The following is a 16,243-nucleotide window of genomic DNA, read 5'->3' as shown; positions in this document are numbered from 1 at the left end:
TGATCCTTGAGGTCCCTTCCAACCCGGGTCATTCTGTGATTCTGTGTTATTCTGTAATACACTGGAAGGAAGGGAAGCCAACCAGAGGGACCTGGACAGGCTGAAGAAGCAGGCCCATGAGAACCTAATGATGTTCAACAAGGCCAAGTGCAAGGTGCTGCACTTGGGATGAAGAAGTCCCAGGTATTTATACAAACTGGGGGAAGAACACCTTGAGAGCAGCCCTGTGGAGAAGGATGTGGGGGTACTGGTAGATGAGAAGCTGGACATGAGCCAGCAGTGTGCGCTTGCAGCCAGGAAGACCAGCTGTGTTCTGGGATGCATTATGGAGTGGACAGCTGGGAGAGGGAGGTGACTGTCCCCCTGTACTCAGCTCTTGTGAGACCCCATCTGAAGTCAAGCACAAGATAGATACTGAGATCCTGGAACAGGTCCAAAGGAGGGCCACTAAGATGGTCAGAGGGCTGAAGCACCTCTCCTATGATGAAAGGTTGAGGGAACTTGTCTACCTTGGAAAAGGATCCACAAAGATCTCATTGTGGCCTTTCGATACTTGAAAGGAGGGTGAACAGCTGTTTACGAGGGGGGTTAGTAATAAGACAATGGGGAATCGTTTAAAACTGATACAGGGGAGGTTTAGGTTAGATATTAGGAGGATGTTTTTCACCCAGAGGGTGGTGATGCACTGGAACTGGTTGCCCAAGGAGGCTGTAGATGCCCCACTGAAGGCCATGCTGGATGTGGCTCCAAGCAGCCTGGTCTGGTGGTTGGCGACTCTGCCACAGCAGGGGATGAAACGAGATGAGCATTGTGGTCCTTTTCAACCCAGGCCATTCCATGATTCCATGAAGTGCTCCAGCTCCTGTGGCAGGGCCTGCAGTTACCGCAGCTCCTTCAAGCTGCGGCAGGGGAGATTCAAAATGAACATTAAGAAGTATTACTTCTCAGAAAGGGTGGTCAGGCAGTGGAATGGACTGCCCAGGATGGTGGTGGAGTCACCGACCCTGGGGGTATTCAAGGAATGACTGGATGTTGTGTTGAGGGACATGGTTTAGTGGGAGCTATTGGTAACAGGTGAATGGTTGGACTGGATGGTCTTTTAGGTCTTTTCCAACCTTGGTGATTCCATGATTCTATGATTCTATGACCTAATTGCAGCCTTTCAGTACCTAAAGGGAACCTATAAACAGGAGGGGAGTCAACTCTTTGAAAGGATAGATAACAGCAGGACAAGGGAAAATGGTTATAAGTTGAAGGAGGGAAGATTTAGGTTGGATGTGAGGGAAGTTCTTTGCTACTAGAGTGGTGAGGTGCTGGAACAGCTGCTCAGAGAGGCTGTGGATGCCCCATCCTTAGAAGTGTTCAAGGTGTTGGATGGGGCTCTGGGCAGCCTGGTCTGGTATTAAACATGGAGGTTGGTGGCCCTGTCTGTGGTGGGGGAGGTTGGAGATTCATGATCCTTGAGGTCTCTTCCAACCCAAGCCATTCTGTGATTCTGTGTGATTCTGTGAAAATGCAATTGATGTGAGAAGCTGTTTCTCAGTATTTTGACAAAACTTAGCTCATAACCTCTTTATTCAACAGTGGCCTAAATAATTCACATTCCTTTTAAGTCCCCAAGTTGATAGCTAATTAGGCAAAGGTCTACTCCGAAACATATCCTGAAATTTATGTGCCTTGGGGCAGCCATGAGATGTTTAAGAAATAAACTGACTGCAGGAACTGGGAAATTAGGTATTGTGGACACATAATGAAGCTTCAACTCTGCAGCTGGTTCATCCTCACCTTGTCCCCAGCTCCAGCATGAAGCCCCTCCTCTGGGATGCACTCCTTCCCAAAGTGATCCCATGAGGACTTCACACAGACTGCAGTTTGTCAAGAATCAACTTAATCTGGATTCAAGCCAAGGAGAAAAGTTATTCTGGCACAGACTGCTCCATCATGAGTCTCATTATGAGGTGCAGCTCCCACCACAACTCTTGCTCCACAGCGTGTTCATCTCTAGAGAAATAAGCTGCGTCCAGCACTTTGCTCCTGAGGTGGCTCTCCACGGATTGCAGCCTCAGTCCTTCAGGCCACATCCATCTACTCCAGCACAGGCTCCTCCACAGAGCGCGACAGATCCGTGCTCTAAACGGGGCCTGGAGAACTGCAACACGAAGAAAGGGCTGAGGTGCGGACGAGCCGCTTGGGCCGGGGGTACTTGGCCAGGCTGGGCAACGAGACGAGGACAGGGGCCGCTCCGTGCCGGACGCGGCCGCTTCCAGCCGGTTCCACGGCCCCAGCGCAGCCGAGGGCGAGCCCGTCAGCGACAGCGATGGCGCCGCTGGGAAAGGTCCGGTGGCGGCCGTGGAGATGCCCGAGGGGAGCCCCGCGCCGGGGCTTTGTGACGCGGGCCGGCATCGAACCCGAAGGCCGTTGTGACGCGGGGCTGCCTTGAGGGGTCAGCGTCCCCTGGAGGGAGTGCCGCTCACTCTCAGGACAGCGGCTCCGTGAGGAGGCAGCAGCTCCTGGGTGCTTCCCTGTGCCTCTGTGCGAGGACGCGGAGATGAGCGAGAAGCGCGAGAAGGACGACTCCCAGCCCAACGCAGGGCTGCCACGCGTGCAGGAACGCCGCCAGGTGAGGCAGGCGGAGAGCAGCGGGGCCGGGCTCGGCCGGGCCGCCGGTGGCGACCTGGCCACCTCCATCTCACGCCTCCTTCTCCCCACAGGTGGGCCGCACGGCGCCGCGAGCGGTGCCGCCGGGCAGCCGGAGCCCGGGCTCGTCCCTCCACGGCGTCCATCTGCCGCCGCTGCCCGGCCCGGAGAGCTCGCGGGCCTCCGGGAGCCGCCGCGCACAGGTAGGGAGCCCGAGGGAGGCGAGGCCGAACGTCTTCCCGCGTGGCGCGGGGACCGCCCACATGAGCGCTGCCCTCGGTGCTCCGTGGGGCGGGAGCGGGACGGACCGCGCTCACCTGGTGTTTCTCCTCGGCTTCTCTTGCAGGCGGGCGGGTGGCAGTTCACGCTGTCGGTGACCCGCAGCAGTGCCGGCGGGCAACGGAGACAGCCTCAGCCATCCTTGCTGCCTCACTTAAGGCGGCCAGGGATGCCGGCAGCTGCACCCCGGCGTTCTGGTGCAGCAGCCTGCGCACCTGCTGCGCGAGGCAGAGAATGCACCATCGGCATTAGAAGCGTCAGACTCCCAAGACTTCCCCGAAGACCTCGGCAAACACCACACGTATCCAGTCGCAATACCAGCTGGGCAAACCCTGTGAGTGTGCCCAGGCTTCTCATGCCCCAAGCGGCAGCAGACGGTGCCAGCGCTGCCAGCACTGCTCAGGGAAGACTGGGCATAGGCTCTGTGACAACCAGGGCTGAGGGACAGATTCCTGCCTCTGGTGGTTCCCGAACCAGTGATGCTGGAGTGCAGGTTGAGCTGCAGGAGCTGGAAGAGGCTGCTGAGAAGGAATCCACGGGACAGTCATCTGGCAACCTGTGCAGCGCATCTCTTGCCTCATCTGTTGAGGCAGACACTGTATGTGCAGCTTCTCTTCTGGCTGCACAGCCTGGGCCTGGAGGACACCTCGAGAGTTTGGCAGTAACCGGTACTGAAGATGGGGAGAACTCAACTTCTTCCAACACTGAATGCTCCTCTGCCTCTGATGATTCCCCAGCCAGGGATGTATTAGTCCAGGATTTGCAGCAAGAACTGGAAGAGAGCGCTGGGAGAGAAATTTCAGGACAGTTATCTGGCACCCTGCAGGCTGCCTCACTTGTCCCTTCTAAGGCACATACTGTGTGTTCACGATCTCCTCTGCGTTTTGGTCCTGGGCTTGCAGAACTCCTTGAGCCTCTGCCTGCATCAGTGCCGGAAGATACAGAAAGCTCATATTCTGAGGTTGCGTGGTCTGCAGTGGACTCCAATGCAACAATATTGTTCTTGTCAGTGTCTCAGAGAGGAGGCTCAAGTGAAGGACTAGCTACTGTCACGCCTAACTCCTCTGCAGAAGCTCTGGGAGAAGCAGAGAGATCGGAAGATCCCAGAGTGATCAACTGGCAGGCCCGTGGGTATCCTATGATCCCAGTACGCTGGAGAATTCTTGACGAGGATGGAAATGAGCACATCATGTCACGCTGGAATATTTCCTGGCCAAAGAGTCTGAGAAGCTGCGGGCAGCAAAGCCTCCAGGCAAGAGATAATGCTTCCAACACTGCTGGTGCTGCTCAGGACGTGCCGGACACGCAGCCCACAACATCATGGGCTGATGGCTGGTTTCTTGACTCTGCTGATTCCCGAATGTGGGCTATTAGATGGCCAGTTGAGCAGGAAGAGTCAAGCAATGACAGCAGCAGTGCTACTGCAGAGAGCAAGCAGGATAGCAGAGACACTGCAGAGACAGATGGGGGTGTGCACCTGCCCTCCTGTCTTTGCCCTTCGACATCAGAGGCTGTGGAGGAAGACTGGGAGTGTGACTCTGATGCTGCATCAGAGGCAGTCAGTGTCACACTCGGCACATCTGATAATTCATCTGCTGAGGTGGAGGACACATCTTCAGCAACATCTGTGGCTGCAGATCCCAGGCCTGAGGAGCAGGTGTCAGCATGTGTGAGATCAGATGTGGGCCCTCAGCATGAGGTGAGCAAGGCGTGTGTGGTTGGTACCAGGCATGAAATTGGTGATTTCCAATTGTTGGCTGGTAGACTGCCACTTGTGCAAGAAGACTCCAGCGATGACAGCAGCAGTTCTTCTAGCACTGCTGAGAGCATGCTGAATACCAGAGACACTGCAGAGACAGATGAGGGCATCCACCTGCCCTCCCGTCTTTGCACTTCAAAAGTGGATGCTGTGGAGGAAGACTGGGATTATTACTCCGAGGAAGATACTTCATCAGAGGCAGTCAGTTTAACACCCAGCACATCTGATAATTCATCAGTTGATGTGGAGACCACATCTTCAGCATCATCTGTGGCTGCAGATCCCAGGCCTGAGGAGCAGGTGTCAGCATGTGTGGGAGCAGATGTGGGCCCTCAGGACGAGGTGAGCAAGGCGTGTGTGGTTGGTACCAGGCATGAAATTGAGGCAGAGGCAGGAGAGGTGCCTGGAGCTTGCGCTGTGGCAAGATGCCTGGTGCTGTCTCCTTTCCAGCCAGCTCCACGCATTAGGGTGGAGAACCCTTCTGTTACCCCTGCCTTACCTTCAAGCAAAGGGGCCTGGAAAGGCAATCCGTTCCTTGGGCGCGTGGCACCCACAGCATCACCGGGCAGTGACAGACTGGGTTGTGGTTTTGTTCTCTCCACACAGGTTTCTGCAGAGGCCAGAAAACGTGCACAGAGCTCCGTGTGCTTCAGAGATGCACCGGAGGATGGCCCAGGTACGTCCCCGGGCAGAAAGCCATGCCCACCAAGTGGCACGGAGGCCAGCGGCGTTCTGTGCCCTGCCACATGCAGTGCAGTCCTCCCAGGGAAATTCCATGGTGGTGGGTGGCAGGCAGGGCCGTGCCTCTGCCTCTTGCCTACAGCTCTCTGTCCCCAACAGGTACCACTGACGCACCACACGCAGCGGCTCGCCGCCGGATGCCAGCTGTCATCAGGATGGCGCTTCGGGCTCTGCGCAGAGTTTGCACCTGCAGCTGCATCAGGGGACAGGAAGAGGAAAGGCACGAGGCTGCAAACACCAGGCAGCTCCCAGAGACAACAAACTAAATCACAGAATTGAAGAATGACCTGGATTGCAAGGGACTTCAGGGATCATGAAGTTCCAAACCCCCCTGCCTGGCAGGGCCACCAACCTTCCACAATTACTAGATCAGGTTGCCCAAGGTCCCATCCAACCTGGCCTTGAACACCTCTAAGGACGGGGCATCCACAACCTCCCTGGGCAGCCTGTTCCAGGGCCTCACAACGCTCCTAGTAAAGAACTTCCCCCTAACATCCAACCTAAATTTACCCTCTTTCATCTTAAGTCCATTTCCCCTTGTCCTGTAGTTGTAGAATAGCTCCCAGAGATGAAACACCCAATCCTGTATATGTAGAAATCTGATTAAACCTTATCCCTTAACCCTATCCTGGCTGAGTGCTGTCTGGTCTGTGCACGTTTGGTCTCTGTGCAGCTACTGGGATCAGAGAATGGAGCAGTGGATCCCCGTGTCAGTGATGGCAGCAAGTGCAGAGAGCGTGGGCGTGCAAGGCACGGTGATTTCTCGCTTGCAAAGTGTGAGCTGGCTGAGCTGGTGTGTGTGTGTGAGGTGGCCTGTGATGAAAGGCTTGAGGGCCTCTGAAGCCCTGGTGGGAGAGTGCTGTTGTGTCTGTAACCAGGCACCTGGCTAGAGGAGACCAAGAGTGTCCCAGCTGGATCGGGGCTCCTCAGGTGCCACACTGTGTCGTCTTGGGTATTCCCATAAAGACATCATTCCCCCATATGAGGATGTCATCAGCATAGGGACAAACCTGGACACTGTGGTCCAACGTAACCTTCTCCATCCTCCGTGCCTATGCTCTGAGCGCCAGAGTGGGCGAGTGTTTGTATCCCTGGGGTAATCAGCTGAATGTGCACTGCAGTCCCTCAAGTAAGTGCAAACTGACTGTCCTCTGCCTTCCTCAAGGGGACCATAAGAAACCTGTCTTAGACATCAAGAGCAGCCAGAAAGGCAGAAGCCTGTTCCTGTAGAGCAGCAATCAATTCTGAAACATTTGGGACAGCTGTTGCTGAAGGGGCAGTGTTCGCATCCAGGCACCTGTGAGTCTCCCATTTTCCATTAGGCTTCCACACCTGTCATACAGGAGAGTCATCAGGAGAGTTTGCAGGTGCTATTATCCCTTGATTGTGTAATTCATCTACTATAGGATGGGCTTCATGTCTGTTGTCTTGGACAGAAGTAGGGCTGGGTATATACACAGTAGTCTATGAGTTGGACTAGCCGAATGGGGAACTGGGGGGAGACTCCCTAAACTACACCATCATCCACAACTTAACAGTTCTCATGTGCAAGGGTTAATGAGTATCCATGTGTCCCATCTCCCCCCTTGCTTAACACACACTGGAATGGCAGTTTCCCACTCCAGTCCCTGGATTGAACGTAACTCACGAGGGGAAAGCAGAAGGAGTTAGCTCTGATGTGGTTTTGATGTGTAGGGTCTGCTCCTAGGGAGCAGACGGAGGGAGAGTCTTGCCTGGTTTGCCCTTCCAGTTGTGGAAAAGAATTTCTAAATCCTTGCTGGTTTGGTCACTCATAATGGACCTGGAAATCCCCAGCTCAAGGCCTTTTACTCATGGTTCTTCCTGCCCAATAAGCTGCCCTCTGGGACAGGGGTTGTGGGGCTTGATTGTTCCTGGTGGTTAGGAAGAAACCTTCTGCCTTCTCACTTAACAGTACACAGTTCCCCCCCCAATAGGGAAACTCTACACATATTCTGTCTCCATCTGCTTAGCATTCCTGTTATACTTCTCCAGTGAGTACATTGTTTCCTTGCTTGTAATGGTCAGCTGATGTCCCCTGTGCTCCTCATCACAGTTGTATTCCACCTTAATTTGAGGTCTCACTAGCCTGGAGGGATGAATTTTCTGAGCCTATCCTGAGCCTGTGCTAGTTGGGTGCTGGGATAGAGCTGAGGCAGAAGGCCCCTCCTTTTCCTTCCCCAAGCACTTCATCAGCACTTCCAGTTACTGAGACTGCTGCTGCTCCTCAACCAGCTGCTCTTGTAGTTTTCCTACTGTCTCCTGCAAGGAGGAGGTAATGCTGGCTCCTGAGAATCATTGCTGCCCACGGCACTCCGGAGCTGTGACCAGCACTGCCCCGAGTACTGCACAAACTGATGCTTTCCCTTTTCTTCAGTAATATTTCCATTCTGCCCTTAAGTCTGCTGCCCATTCACATATTGCCTGTGGGTTCTACCAATTATGTCTTGCCCAGTCAAGCCCCAGCAGAGCAAGACAAGAACTGAAGTCCCACAACATTTTCAAAATACGCTCCAGGCTATTAGAATTGCCCATCCCTCCTTCCGTGCTTAGTATCAGCTACTCAGGTTTCATTGCCCCACTCAGGGGAGAGTACCTATGACATGAAAAGGGAGGAACTTTTAATCAACTTTAGTTCAACACAGTACCGGCTACTCATGAGTTCACCCATCTGCTGTGGTTTTGCTGCCCTGCTCAGCAGGAAGTACCACAACACGGAGGAAGTAGGAGGGAGGAACTTTCAATCAGTTCAAGCCTGTGCATTCCTGGGTCCCAGTCTTGTTTCACTTGTCAATTAGCACCTTCTGAATGGGGACCCCATCTGTGACACCAATTAAATGCTGCAAGCTGAAGAGGATTGCATTTCAAGCCAGGGGCATGTTTGACAAGCCAGGAGTTGAAGGAGGGAAGATTTAGGTTGGATGTGAGGGAAGGTCTTTGCTACTAGAGTGGTGAGGTGCTGGAACAGCTGCTCAGAGAGGCTGCGGATGCCCCATCTCTAGACGTGTACAAGGTGTCTGATGGGGCTCTGGGCAGCCTGGTCTGGTATTAAACATGGAGGCTGGTGGCCCTGTCTGTGGTGGGGGAGGTTGGAGATTCATGATCCTTGAGGTCTCTTCCAACCCAAGCCATTCTGTGATTCTGTGTGATTCTGTGAAAATGCAATTGATGTGAGAAGCTGTTTCTCAGTATTTTGACAAAACTTAGCTCATAACCTCTTTATTCAACAGTGGCCTAAATAATTCACATTCCTTTTAAGTCCCCAAGTTGATAGCTAATTAGGCAAAGGTCTACTCCGAAACATATCCTGAAATTTATGTGCCTTGGGGCAGCCATGAGCTGTTTAAGAAATAAACTGACTGCAGGAACTGGGAAATTAGGTATTGTGGACACATAATGAAGCTTCAACTCTGCAGCTGGTTCATTCACCTTGTCCCCAGCTCCAGCATGAAGCCCCTCCTCTGGGATGCACTCCTTCCCAAAGTGATCCTATGAGGACTTCACACAGACTGCAGTTTGTCAAGAATCAATCTGGATTCAAGCCAAGGAGAAAAGTTATTCTGGCACAGACTGCTCCATCATGAGTCTCATTATGAGGTGCAGCTCCCACCACAACTCTTGCTCCACAGTGTGCTCATCTCTAGAGAAATAAGCTGCGTCCAGCACTTTGCTCCTCAGGTGGCTCTCCACGGATTGCAGCCTCAGTCCTTCAGGCCACATCCATCTACTCCAGCACAGGCTCCTCCACAGAGCGCGACAGATCCGTGCTCTAAACGGGTCCTGGAGAACTGCAACACGAAGAAAGGGCTGAGGTGCGGACGAGCCGCTTGGGCCGGGGGTACTTGGCCAGGCTGGGCAACGAGACGAGGACAGGGGCCGCTCCGTGCCGGACGCGGCCGCTTCCAGCCGGTTCCACGGCCCCAGCGCAGCCGAGGGCGAGCCCGTCAGCGACAGCGATGGCGCCGCTGGGAAAGGTCCGGTGGCGGCCGTGGAGATGCCCGAGGGGAGCCCCGCGCCGGGGCTTTGTGACGCGGGCCGGCATCGAACCCGAAGGCCGTTGTGACGCGGGGCTGCCTTGAGGGGTCAGCGTCCCCTGGAGGGAGTGCCGCTCACTCTCAGGACAGCGGCTCCGTGAGGAGGCAGCAGCTCCTGGGTGCTTCCCTGTGCCTCTGTGCGAGGACGCGGAGATGAGCGAGAAGCGCGAGAAGGACGACTCCCAGCCCAACGCAGGGCTGCCACGCGTGCAGGAACGCCGCCAGGTGAGGCAGGCGGAGAGCAGCGGGGCCGGGCTCGGCCGGGCCGCCGGTGGCGACCTGGCCACCTCCATCTCACGCCTCCTTCTCCCCACAGGTGGGCCGCACGGCGCCGCGAGCGGTGCCGCCGGGCAGCCGGAGCCCGGGCTCGTCCCTCCACGGCGTCCATCTGCCGCCGCTGCCCGGCCCGGAGAGCTCGCGGGCCTCCGGGAGCCGCCGCGCACAGGTAGGGAGCCCGAGGGAGGCGAGGCCGAACGTCTTCCCGCGTGGCGCGGGGACCGCCCACATGAGCGCTGCCCTCGGTGCTCCGTGGGGCGGGAGCGGGACGGACCGCGCTCACCTGGTGTTTCTCCTCGGCTTCTCTTGCAGGCGGGCGGGTGGCAGTTCACGCTGTCGGTGAGCCGCAGCAGTGCCGGCGGGCAACGGAGACAGCCTCAGCCATCCTTGCTGCCTCACTTAAGGCGGCCAGGGATGCCGGCAGCTGCACCCCGGCGTTCTAATGTCTGTAAGCTGCCTGCTCTGCAAGCAGCAGCCTGCGCACCTGCTGCGCGAGGCAGAGAATGCACCAGCGGCATTAGAAGCGTCAGACTCCCAACACTTCCCCGAAGACCTCAGGTGTCCAGTCGCAACACCGGCTGGACAAACCCTGTGAGCGTGCCCAGGCTTCTCGTGCCCCGAGCGGCAGCAGACGGTGCCAGCGCTGCTGGCTCTGCTCAGGGAAGACTGGGCGTATGCTCTGTGACATCCAGGGCTGAGGGACAGATTCCTGCCCCCGGTGGTTCCCAAACCAGCGATGCTGGAGTGCAGGTTGAGCTGCAGGAGCTGGAAGATGCTGCTCAGAAGGAGTCCACGGGACGGTCATCTGGCAACCTGTGGAGCGCATCTCTTGCCTTATCTGTTGAGGCAGACACTGTATGTGCAGCTTCTCTGGCTGCAGACCTTGAGCCTGAAGGACACCTCGAGCCCTTCCCAGCAACCAATCCTGAAGATGGGGAGAACTCAACTTCTTCCAAGGCTGAATGCTTTCCAGAGGAGAGCAACGTGGCAGAACCCATGCCTGAGTTCTCCAACCAATCTCTGGGAGAAGCACAGAGATTACAAGATTCCAGAGAGGTGTGTGGGAAGGAGTATGGATGTCCTCCAGTTCATCCAGCAATCCGGAGAATCCGGGATGAAGCAAAGAAGGAACAGATGCTGTCCAGTTCGAACGCATTCCAGCCAAACAGCATGACCATGCCCAGGCTGCTGAGGTCTCAAGCAACCGAAGACAGTGCTGATGCCACTGACACTGCCCAGGGAATGCTGAACCTCTGTACCACAACATCGAGGGTGGAGGGCTGGTTTCCTGCCCTGATGTTCCAGTCCTGGGATGCTGGAGTGCGGGATGCACAGCATGATGTGGAAGAGATTGCTGAGACAGAAACTGCAGGACAGTCATGTGGTGACCTGCAGAGTGCGTGTCTTGCCGCATCTGTTGATGCAGAAAAGGTGTGTTCAGCTTCTGTTCTGGATGCAGCTTCTGGGCCTTCAGGATACCTTGAGCCTCTGCATGCATCGGTGCCAGCAGATCTGGATAAGTCAGATTCTTTTGAGACTGAGCACTGTTTAGAGGAGGCCAACACAGAACCACTGCTGTCAGCATGTGAGGAAGAAGAAAAAGAAGCAGCAGCAATGACTGTTCCAGAATCATCCACACAAGCTCTGGGAGGAGCACCAAAATTGCAAGATCCCATAGAGATCAGCATTGAGGCCTATGGGCGTTCTCCAGTACACCCAGCAACCTTGAGAATTTCTGTTGACGTGAGGAAGGAACAGATCTTGTCCACCTGGAACATCTGCTGGCCAAACAGGAGCATGCCCGAAGCAGCACAGGACAGTGCAGAAACAGGGCATTCAGCTTCTGTTCTGGACGCAGGTCATGGGCCTGCAGGACTGCTTGAGCCTTTCCCTGCATCAGTTCCTGAGGACGAAGAGGTGGCCAGTGAAACACCCTTCTTCCTGCCAGAGTGTGAGGGAGAAGTAAGTGTACCACCAAGCATTTCAGGTTCCTCATCTGATGAAGTCAAGACCACGCCTTCAACTTCCCCTGTGGATGCATGCGAAGGACCAGAAACTACAGGCGATGAACAGAAGGTGAGGAAAGTGCACTTGGTCAGCACCAGGTGTGAAATCAGAGCACAGGCAGGAGCTATGCCAGAGTGTACACTGTGGGGCGATGCCTGGTGCTGTCCCCTTTCAAGCCATCTTCTGTGCACAAGGGTGGACATCCCCTCCATAACATCTCCCTCAAGCCAGGGGCATGTTTGACAAGCCAGGAGGGAGGTATCCTTCTTCCATGGGGCCCTGGCATCTGGAATGTTGCTGCGCAGGAGACTACAGGGCTGTGGTTTTGCTGTCCCCACACAGGTTTCTGCAGAGGGCAGAAGAGATACAGAGAAGTCTGTGTCCTTCAGAGATCCACTGGAGGATGATCCAGGTATGTCCCCAAGCAGAAAGCCATCCCAGGGAGGGGCCTACCGAGCTCAGGTGGCCCACCAAGTGGCACGGAGCCTGGCGGCATTCCGTGCCCTGCCACATGCAGTGCAGTCCTCCCAGGGAAATTCCATGGTGGTGGGTGGCAGGCAGGGCCGTGCCTCTGCCCCTTGCCTACAACTCTCTGTCCCCCACAGGTACCGCTGCCGCACCACACGCAGCGGCTCGCCGACAGATGCCAGCTGTCATCAGGATGGCACTTCGGGCTCTGTGCAGAGTTTGCAGCTGCTGCTGCTGCTGCATCAGGGGACAGCAAGAGGAAAGGCAGGAGGCTGCAAACACCAGGCAGCTCCAGGAGACAAAAAACTAAATCACAGAATCAAAGAATGACCTGGGTTGGAAGGGACCCCAAGGATCATGAAGTTCCAACCCCCCCGCCTGGCAGGGCCACCAACCTTCCACAATTACTAGATCAGGTTGCCCAGGGCCCCATCCAACCTGGCCTTGAACACCTCCAAGGACGGGGCATCCACAACCTCCCTGGGCAGCCTGTTCCAGGGCCTCACAACGCTCCTAGTAAAGAACTTCCCCCTAACATCCAACCTAAATTTACCCTCTTTCATCTTAAGTCCATTTCCCCTTGTCCTGTAGTTGTAGAATAGCTCCCAGAGATGAAACACCCAATCCTGTATATGTAGAAATCTGATTAAACCTTATCCCTTAACCCTATCCTGGCTGAGTGCTGTCTGGTCTGTGCACGTTTGGTCTCTGTGCAGCTACTGGGATCAGAGAATGGAGCAGTGGATCCCCGTGTCAGTGATGGCAGCAAGTGCAGAGAGCGTGGGCGTGCAAGGCACGGTGATTTCTCGCTTGCAAAGTGTGAGCTGGCTGAGCTGCTGTGTGTGTGAGGTGGCCTGTGATGAAAGGGTTGAAGGTCTCTGAAGCCCTGGCTAGAGGACACCAAGAGTGTCCCAGCTGGATCGGGGCTCCTCAGGTGCCACACTGTGTAGTCTTGGGTATTCCCACAAAGACATCATTCCCCCATATGAGGATGTCATCAGCATAGGGACAAACCCGGACACCGTGGTCCAACATAACCTTCTCCATCCTCCGTGCCTATGCTCTGAGCACCAGAGTGGGTGAGTGTTTGTACCCCTGGGGTAATCAGCTGAATGTGCACTGCAGTCCCTCCAAGTAAATGCAAACTGACTGTCCTCCGCCTTCCTCAAGGGGACAATAAGAAACCTGTCTTAGACATCAAGAGCAGCCAGAAAGGCAGGAGCCTGTTTCTGTAGAGCAGCAATCAATTCTGAAACATTTGGGACAGCTGTTGCTGAAGGGGCAGTGTTGGCATCCAGGTGCCTATAAGTCTCCCACTTCCCATTAGGCTTCCACACCAGGAGAAGTCCCTTGACATTTTCAGAATACAGTGCCCGTCCTGTCCCATACCTATGGCCATCTGTCCCCCAGAGGATCCACATCTCACAGAATCACAGAATCACAGAATTGTAGGGGTTGCAAGGGACTTCTAGAGATCATCGAGTCCAATCCCCCTGCCAAAGCAGGCTCCCTACACCACGTTGCACATGTAGGCATCCAGTCGGGTCTTGAATATCTCCAGAGGAGAGTCCACCACCTCCCTGGGCAGCCTGTTCCAGTGCTCTGTCACCCTCACCATAAAGAAGTTCTTCCACACTTCTTCGTTCTTCGTGCAGAACTTCCTATGCTGTAGTTTCTTCCCATTACCCCTAGTCCTGTCCCCGCACACTACCGAAAGGGGACCAGCATCGCAACTATGACCCCACATCTCAGGTATTTATAGACCTGGATCAAACCCCCTCTCAGCATTCTTAACTCAAGGCTAAACAGACCCAGTTCACTTAGTCTCTCCTCATAGGGGAGATGCTCTGGGCCCTTCACCATCTCTGTGGCCCTCCGCTGGACTCTTTCCAAGAGATCCCTGTCTTCTTTGTACTGAGCAGCCCAGAACTAGATACAGTATTCCAGATGAGGCCTCACCAGGCAGAGTAGATGAGGAGGATCATCTCCCTCAACCTGCTGGACACGCTCTTTTTAATGCACCCCAGAATGCCATTGGCCTGTTTGGCTACAAGGGCACACTGCTGGCTCATGGCCAACCTGTCGTCCACCAGGACGCCCAGGTCCCTCTCAGCAGAGCTCCTCTCCAGCAGGTCTTCCCCCAGCCTGTACCGGTGCATGCAATTATTTCTCCCTAGGTGCAAGACTCCTCACTTGCATTTGTTAAACCTCATCCGGTTTCTTACTGCCCAGCTCTCCAGCCTGTCCAGGTCTCACTGAATGGCAGCACAGCCTTCAGGCATGTCAGCCAATCCTCCCAGCTTCGTATCACCAGCAAACTTGCTGAGGGTGGTCACTATCCCCTTGTCAAGGTCATTGATGAAGGTGTTGAACAAGACCAGACTCAGCACCAGCCCCAGGGGAACGCCGCTAGTTACAGGTTTCCAAACAGACTTTGCACCACCAATGACAATGCTCTGAGCTCTGCCATCCAGCAAGCTCTCAAACTTCACCGTCCACTCATCTAGCCCACACTTCCTCAGCTTTGTTATAAGGATGCTGTGGGAAAGAGTATCAAATGCCATGCTGAAATCAAGGTAGACTACATCTACCGCCCTCTCCCCACCCAGCCAGTGACAATGTCATAGAAGGCTACCACGTTGGTTGAGCATGACTTCCCCCTGGTGAACCCATGATGGCTACTCCTGATAACCTCCTTTTCTTCCAATTGTTTGGAGATGGCATCCAGCACAACCTGTTCCATCACCTTTCCAGGGACAGAGGTGAGGCTGACTGGCCTATAACTACCTGGATCATCCTTCCTGCCCTTTTTGAAGACTGGAGTGACACTGGCTATCCTCCAGTCTTCAGGGACCTCCCCCATTCTCCAAGACCTCTCTAAGATGATGGAGAGAGCGGTTCAGCAATCACTTCCGCCAGCTCCCTCAGCACCTGTGGATGCAACCCATCAGGCCCCATGGATTTATGGAACTCAGTGTCACCTAGGAGCTCACGGACCACCTCTTCCCTGACTAAAGGGAAGTCTCCCATTCCCCAGACCCTCTCACTAACCTCCAGGGTCTGGGATTCCAGAGGGAGAGCCTTTTCACTGAAGACAGAAGCAAAGGAGGTATTCAGTAACTCTGCCTTCTCAGCATCCCCCTGTTACAAGAACACCCCCCTCACTTAGTAGGGGACCCTTGTTCTCCCTAGTCTTCCTTTTGCTGTTAACTTACTTTAAAAAGCCTTTTTTATTATCCGTTATCACTTTAGGCAGATTCAATTCCAGGTGGCTTTAGCTTTCCTCATCACATCCCTGCAGGCCATGACAACATTCCTATATTATTCCCAAGTGGTCAGACCCTTTTTCCACATTCATGGACCTTCTTCTTCCCTTTGAGTTTGTGCATGAGCTCCTTGCTCATCCACACAGGTCTCCTGCCACCCCTTCCCGATTTCGTAGTCAGATGGATGTACTGATCCTGAGCTTGGAAGTAGCGCTGTTTAAATGCTGACCAGCTCTCAAAGGCCCCCTTACCTTCTAACACCTAGCCCACGGGATAGCTCCAAGCAGGTCCCGGAAGAGACCAGTGTTGGCTCTCCTGAAGTCCAGGGTAGCAATCCTACTTTTTACCTTGCTTCTTCCACTCTGGATCTTGAACTCCACCATCTCGTGGTCACTACAACCCAAGGTGCCCCCAACCTTTACTTCCTTAACATGTCCTTCCTTGTTAGTGAGAATAAATGAGTTTAAGGCTGAGAGCAGGGTACAATAAAACAAGAAACTTAAGAAGGAACTAGAAAAAGACAGAGTGATTTTTTCAGAGCAGAAATGAAGTTAGACTCAAGTCACGTGTTTTCGGTGGTGTAGGTTTTAATTCATCAAAATGTTTTTGGAAATGGTTGATAGCTTTAGCTTGTTTGTTTCTTCACTTGTTCTTGACCTTTCCTCTGTTGCTTATTCTGGAAAAGCAAATCTTCCTTTCCTCCTGTTGATCTGTCTAGACTAAAATTAAGAAGCTGATTTTCTTAACAGTGTCTGGTG

General features: G+C 54.4%; 2 protein-coding genes across 2 annotated transcripts; both read left to right on the top strand.

The window, feature by feature from the left end:
* The first annotated feature begins 2,548 nt into the window (after positions 1-2,548).
* LOC146758954 (uncharacterized) lies at positions 2,549-6,042 on the top strand. The gene has a single exon (XM_085511959.1). The coding sequence runs from the start codon at positions 2,549-2,551 to the stop codon at positions 5,693-5,695; it is 3,147 nt and encodes a 1,048-aa protein (XP_085368085.1). The 3' UTR covers positions 5,696-6,042.
* Positions 6,043-9,621: 3,579 nt separating this feature from the next.
* Positions 9,622-12,888, top strand: LOC146758953 (uncharacterized). Its single transcript, XM_085511958.1, has 3 exons — positions 9,622-11,820; positions 12,094-12,163; positions 12,357-12,888. The coding sequence occupies exons 1-3, from the start codon at positions 9,622-9,624 to the stop codon at positions 12,527-12,529; spliced, it is 2,442 nt and encodes an 813-aa protein (XP_085368084.1). The 3' UTR covers positions 12,530-12,888.
* The last annotated feature ends 3,355 nt before the right edge of the window (positions 12,889-16,243 follow it).

Source organism: Coturnix japonica, chromosome 11 (genome assembly GCF_054131305.1).
Source record: "Coturnix japonica strain WE chromosome 11, WE-NBRP24, whole genome shotgun sequence".
NCBI lineage: Eukaryota > Metazoa > Chordata > Aves > Galliformes > Phasianidae > Coturnix > Coturnix japonica.
Note: the sequence above shows the minus strand (reverse complement) of the source record. Positions and strands in the feature narration are given on the sequence as shown.

Excerpts from the sequence above, each read along its gene's own strand:
- LOC146758953 (XM_085511958.1), top strand. The coding sequence starts at position 9,622 with ATGAGCGAGAAGCGCGAGAAGGACGACTCCCAGCCCAACGCAGGGCTG. Across the intron at positions 11,821-12,093 it reads CTACAGGCGATGAACAGAAG|GTTTCTGCAGAGGGCAGAAG; the intron begins GTGAGGAAAGTG and ends GTCCCCACACAG. Across the intron at positions 12,164-12,356 it reads TCCACTGGAGGATGATCCAG|GTACCGCTGCCGCACCACAC; the intron begins GTATGTCCCCAA and ends TGTCCCCCACAG.
- LOC146758954 (XM_085511959.1), top strand. The coding sequence starts at position 2,549 with ATGAGCGAGAAGCGCGAGAAGGACGACTCCCAGCCCAACGCAGGGCTG.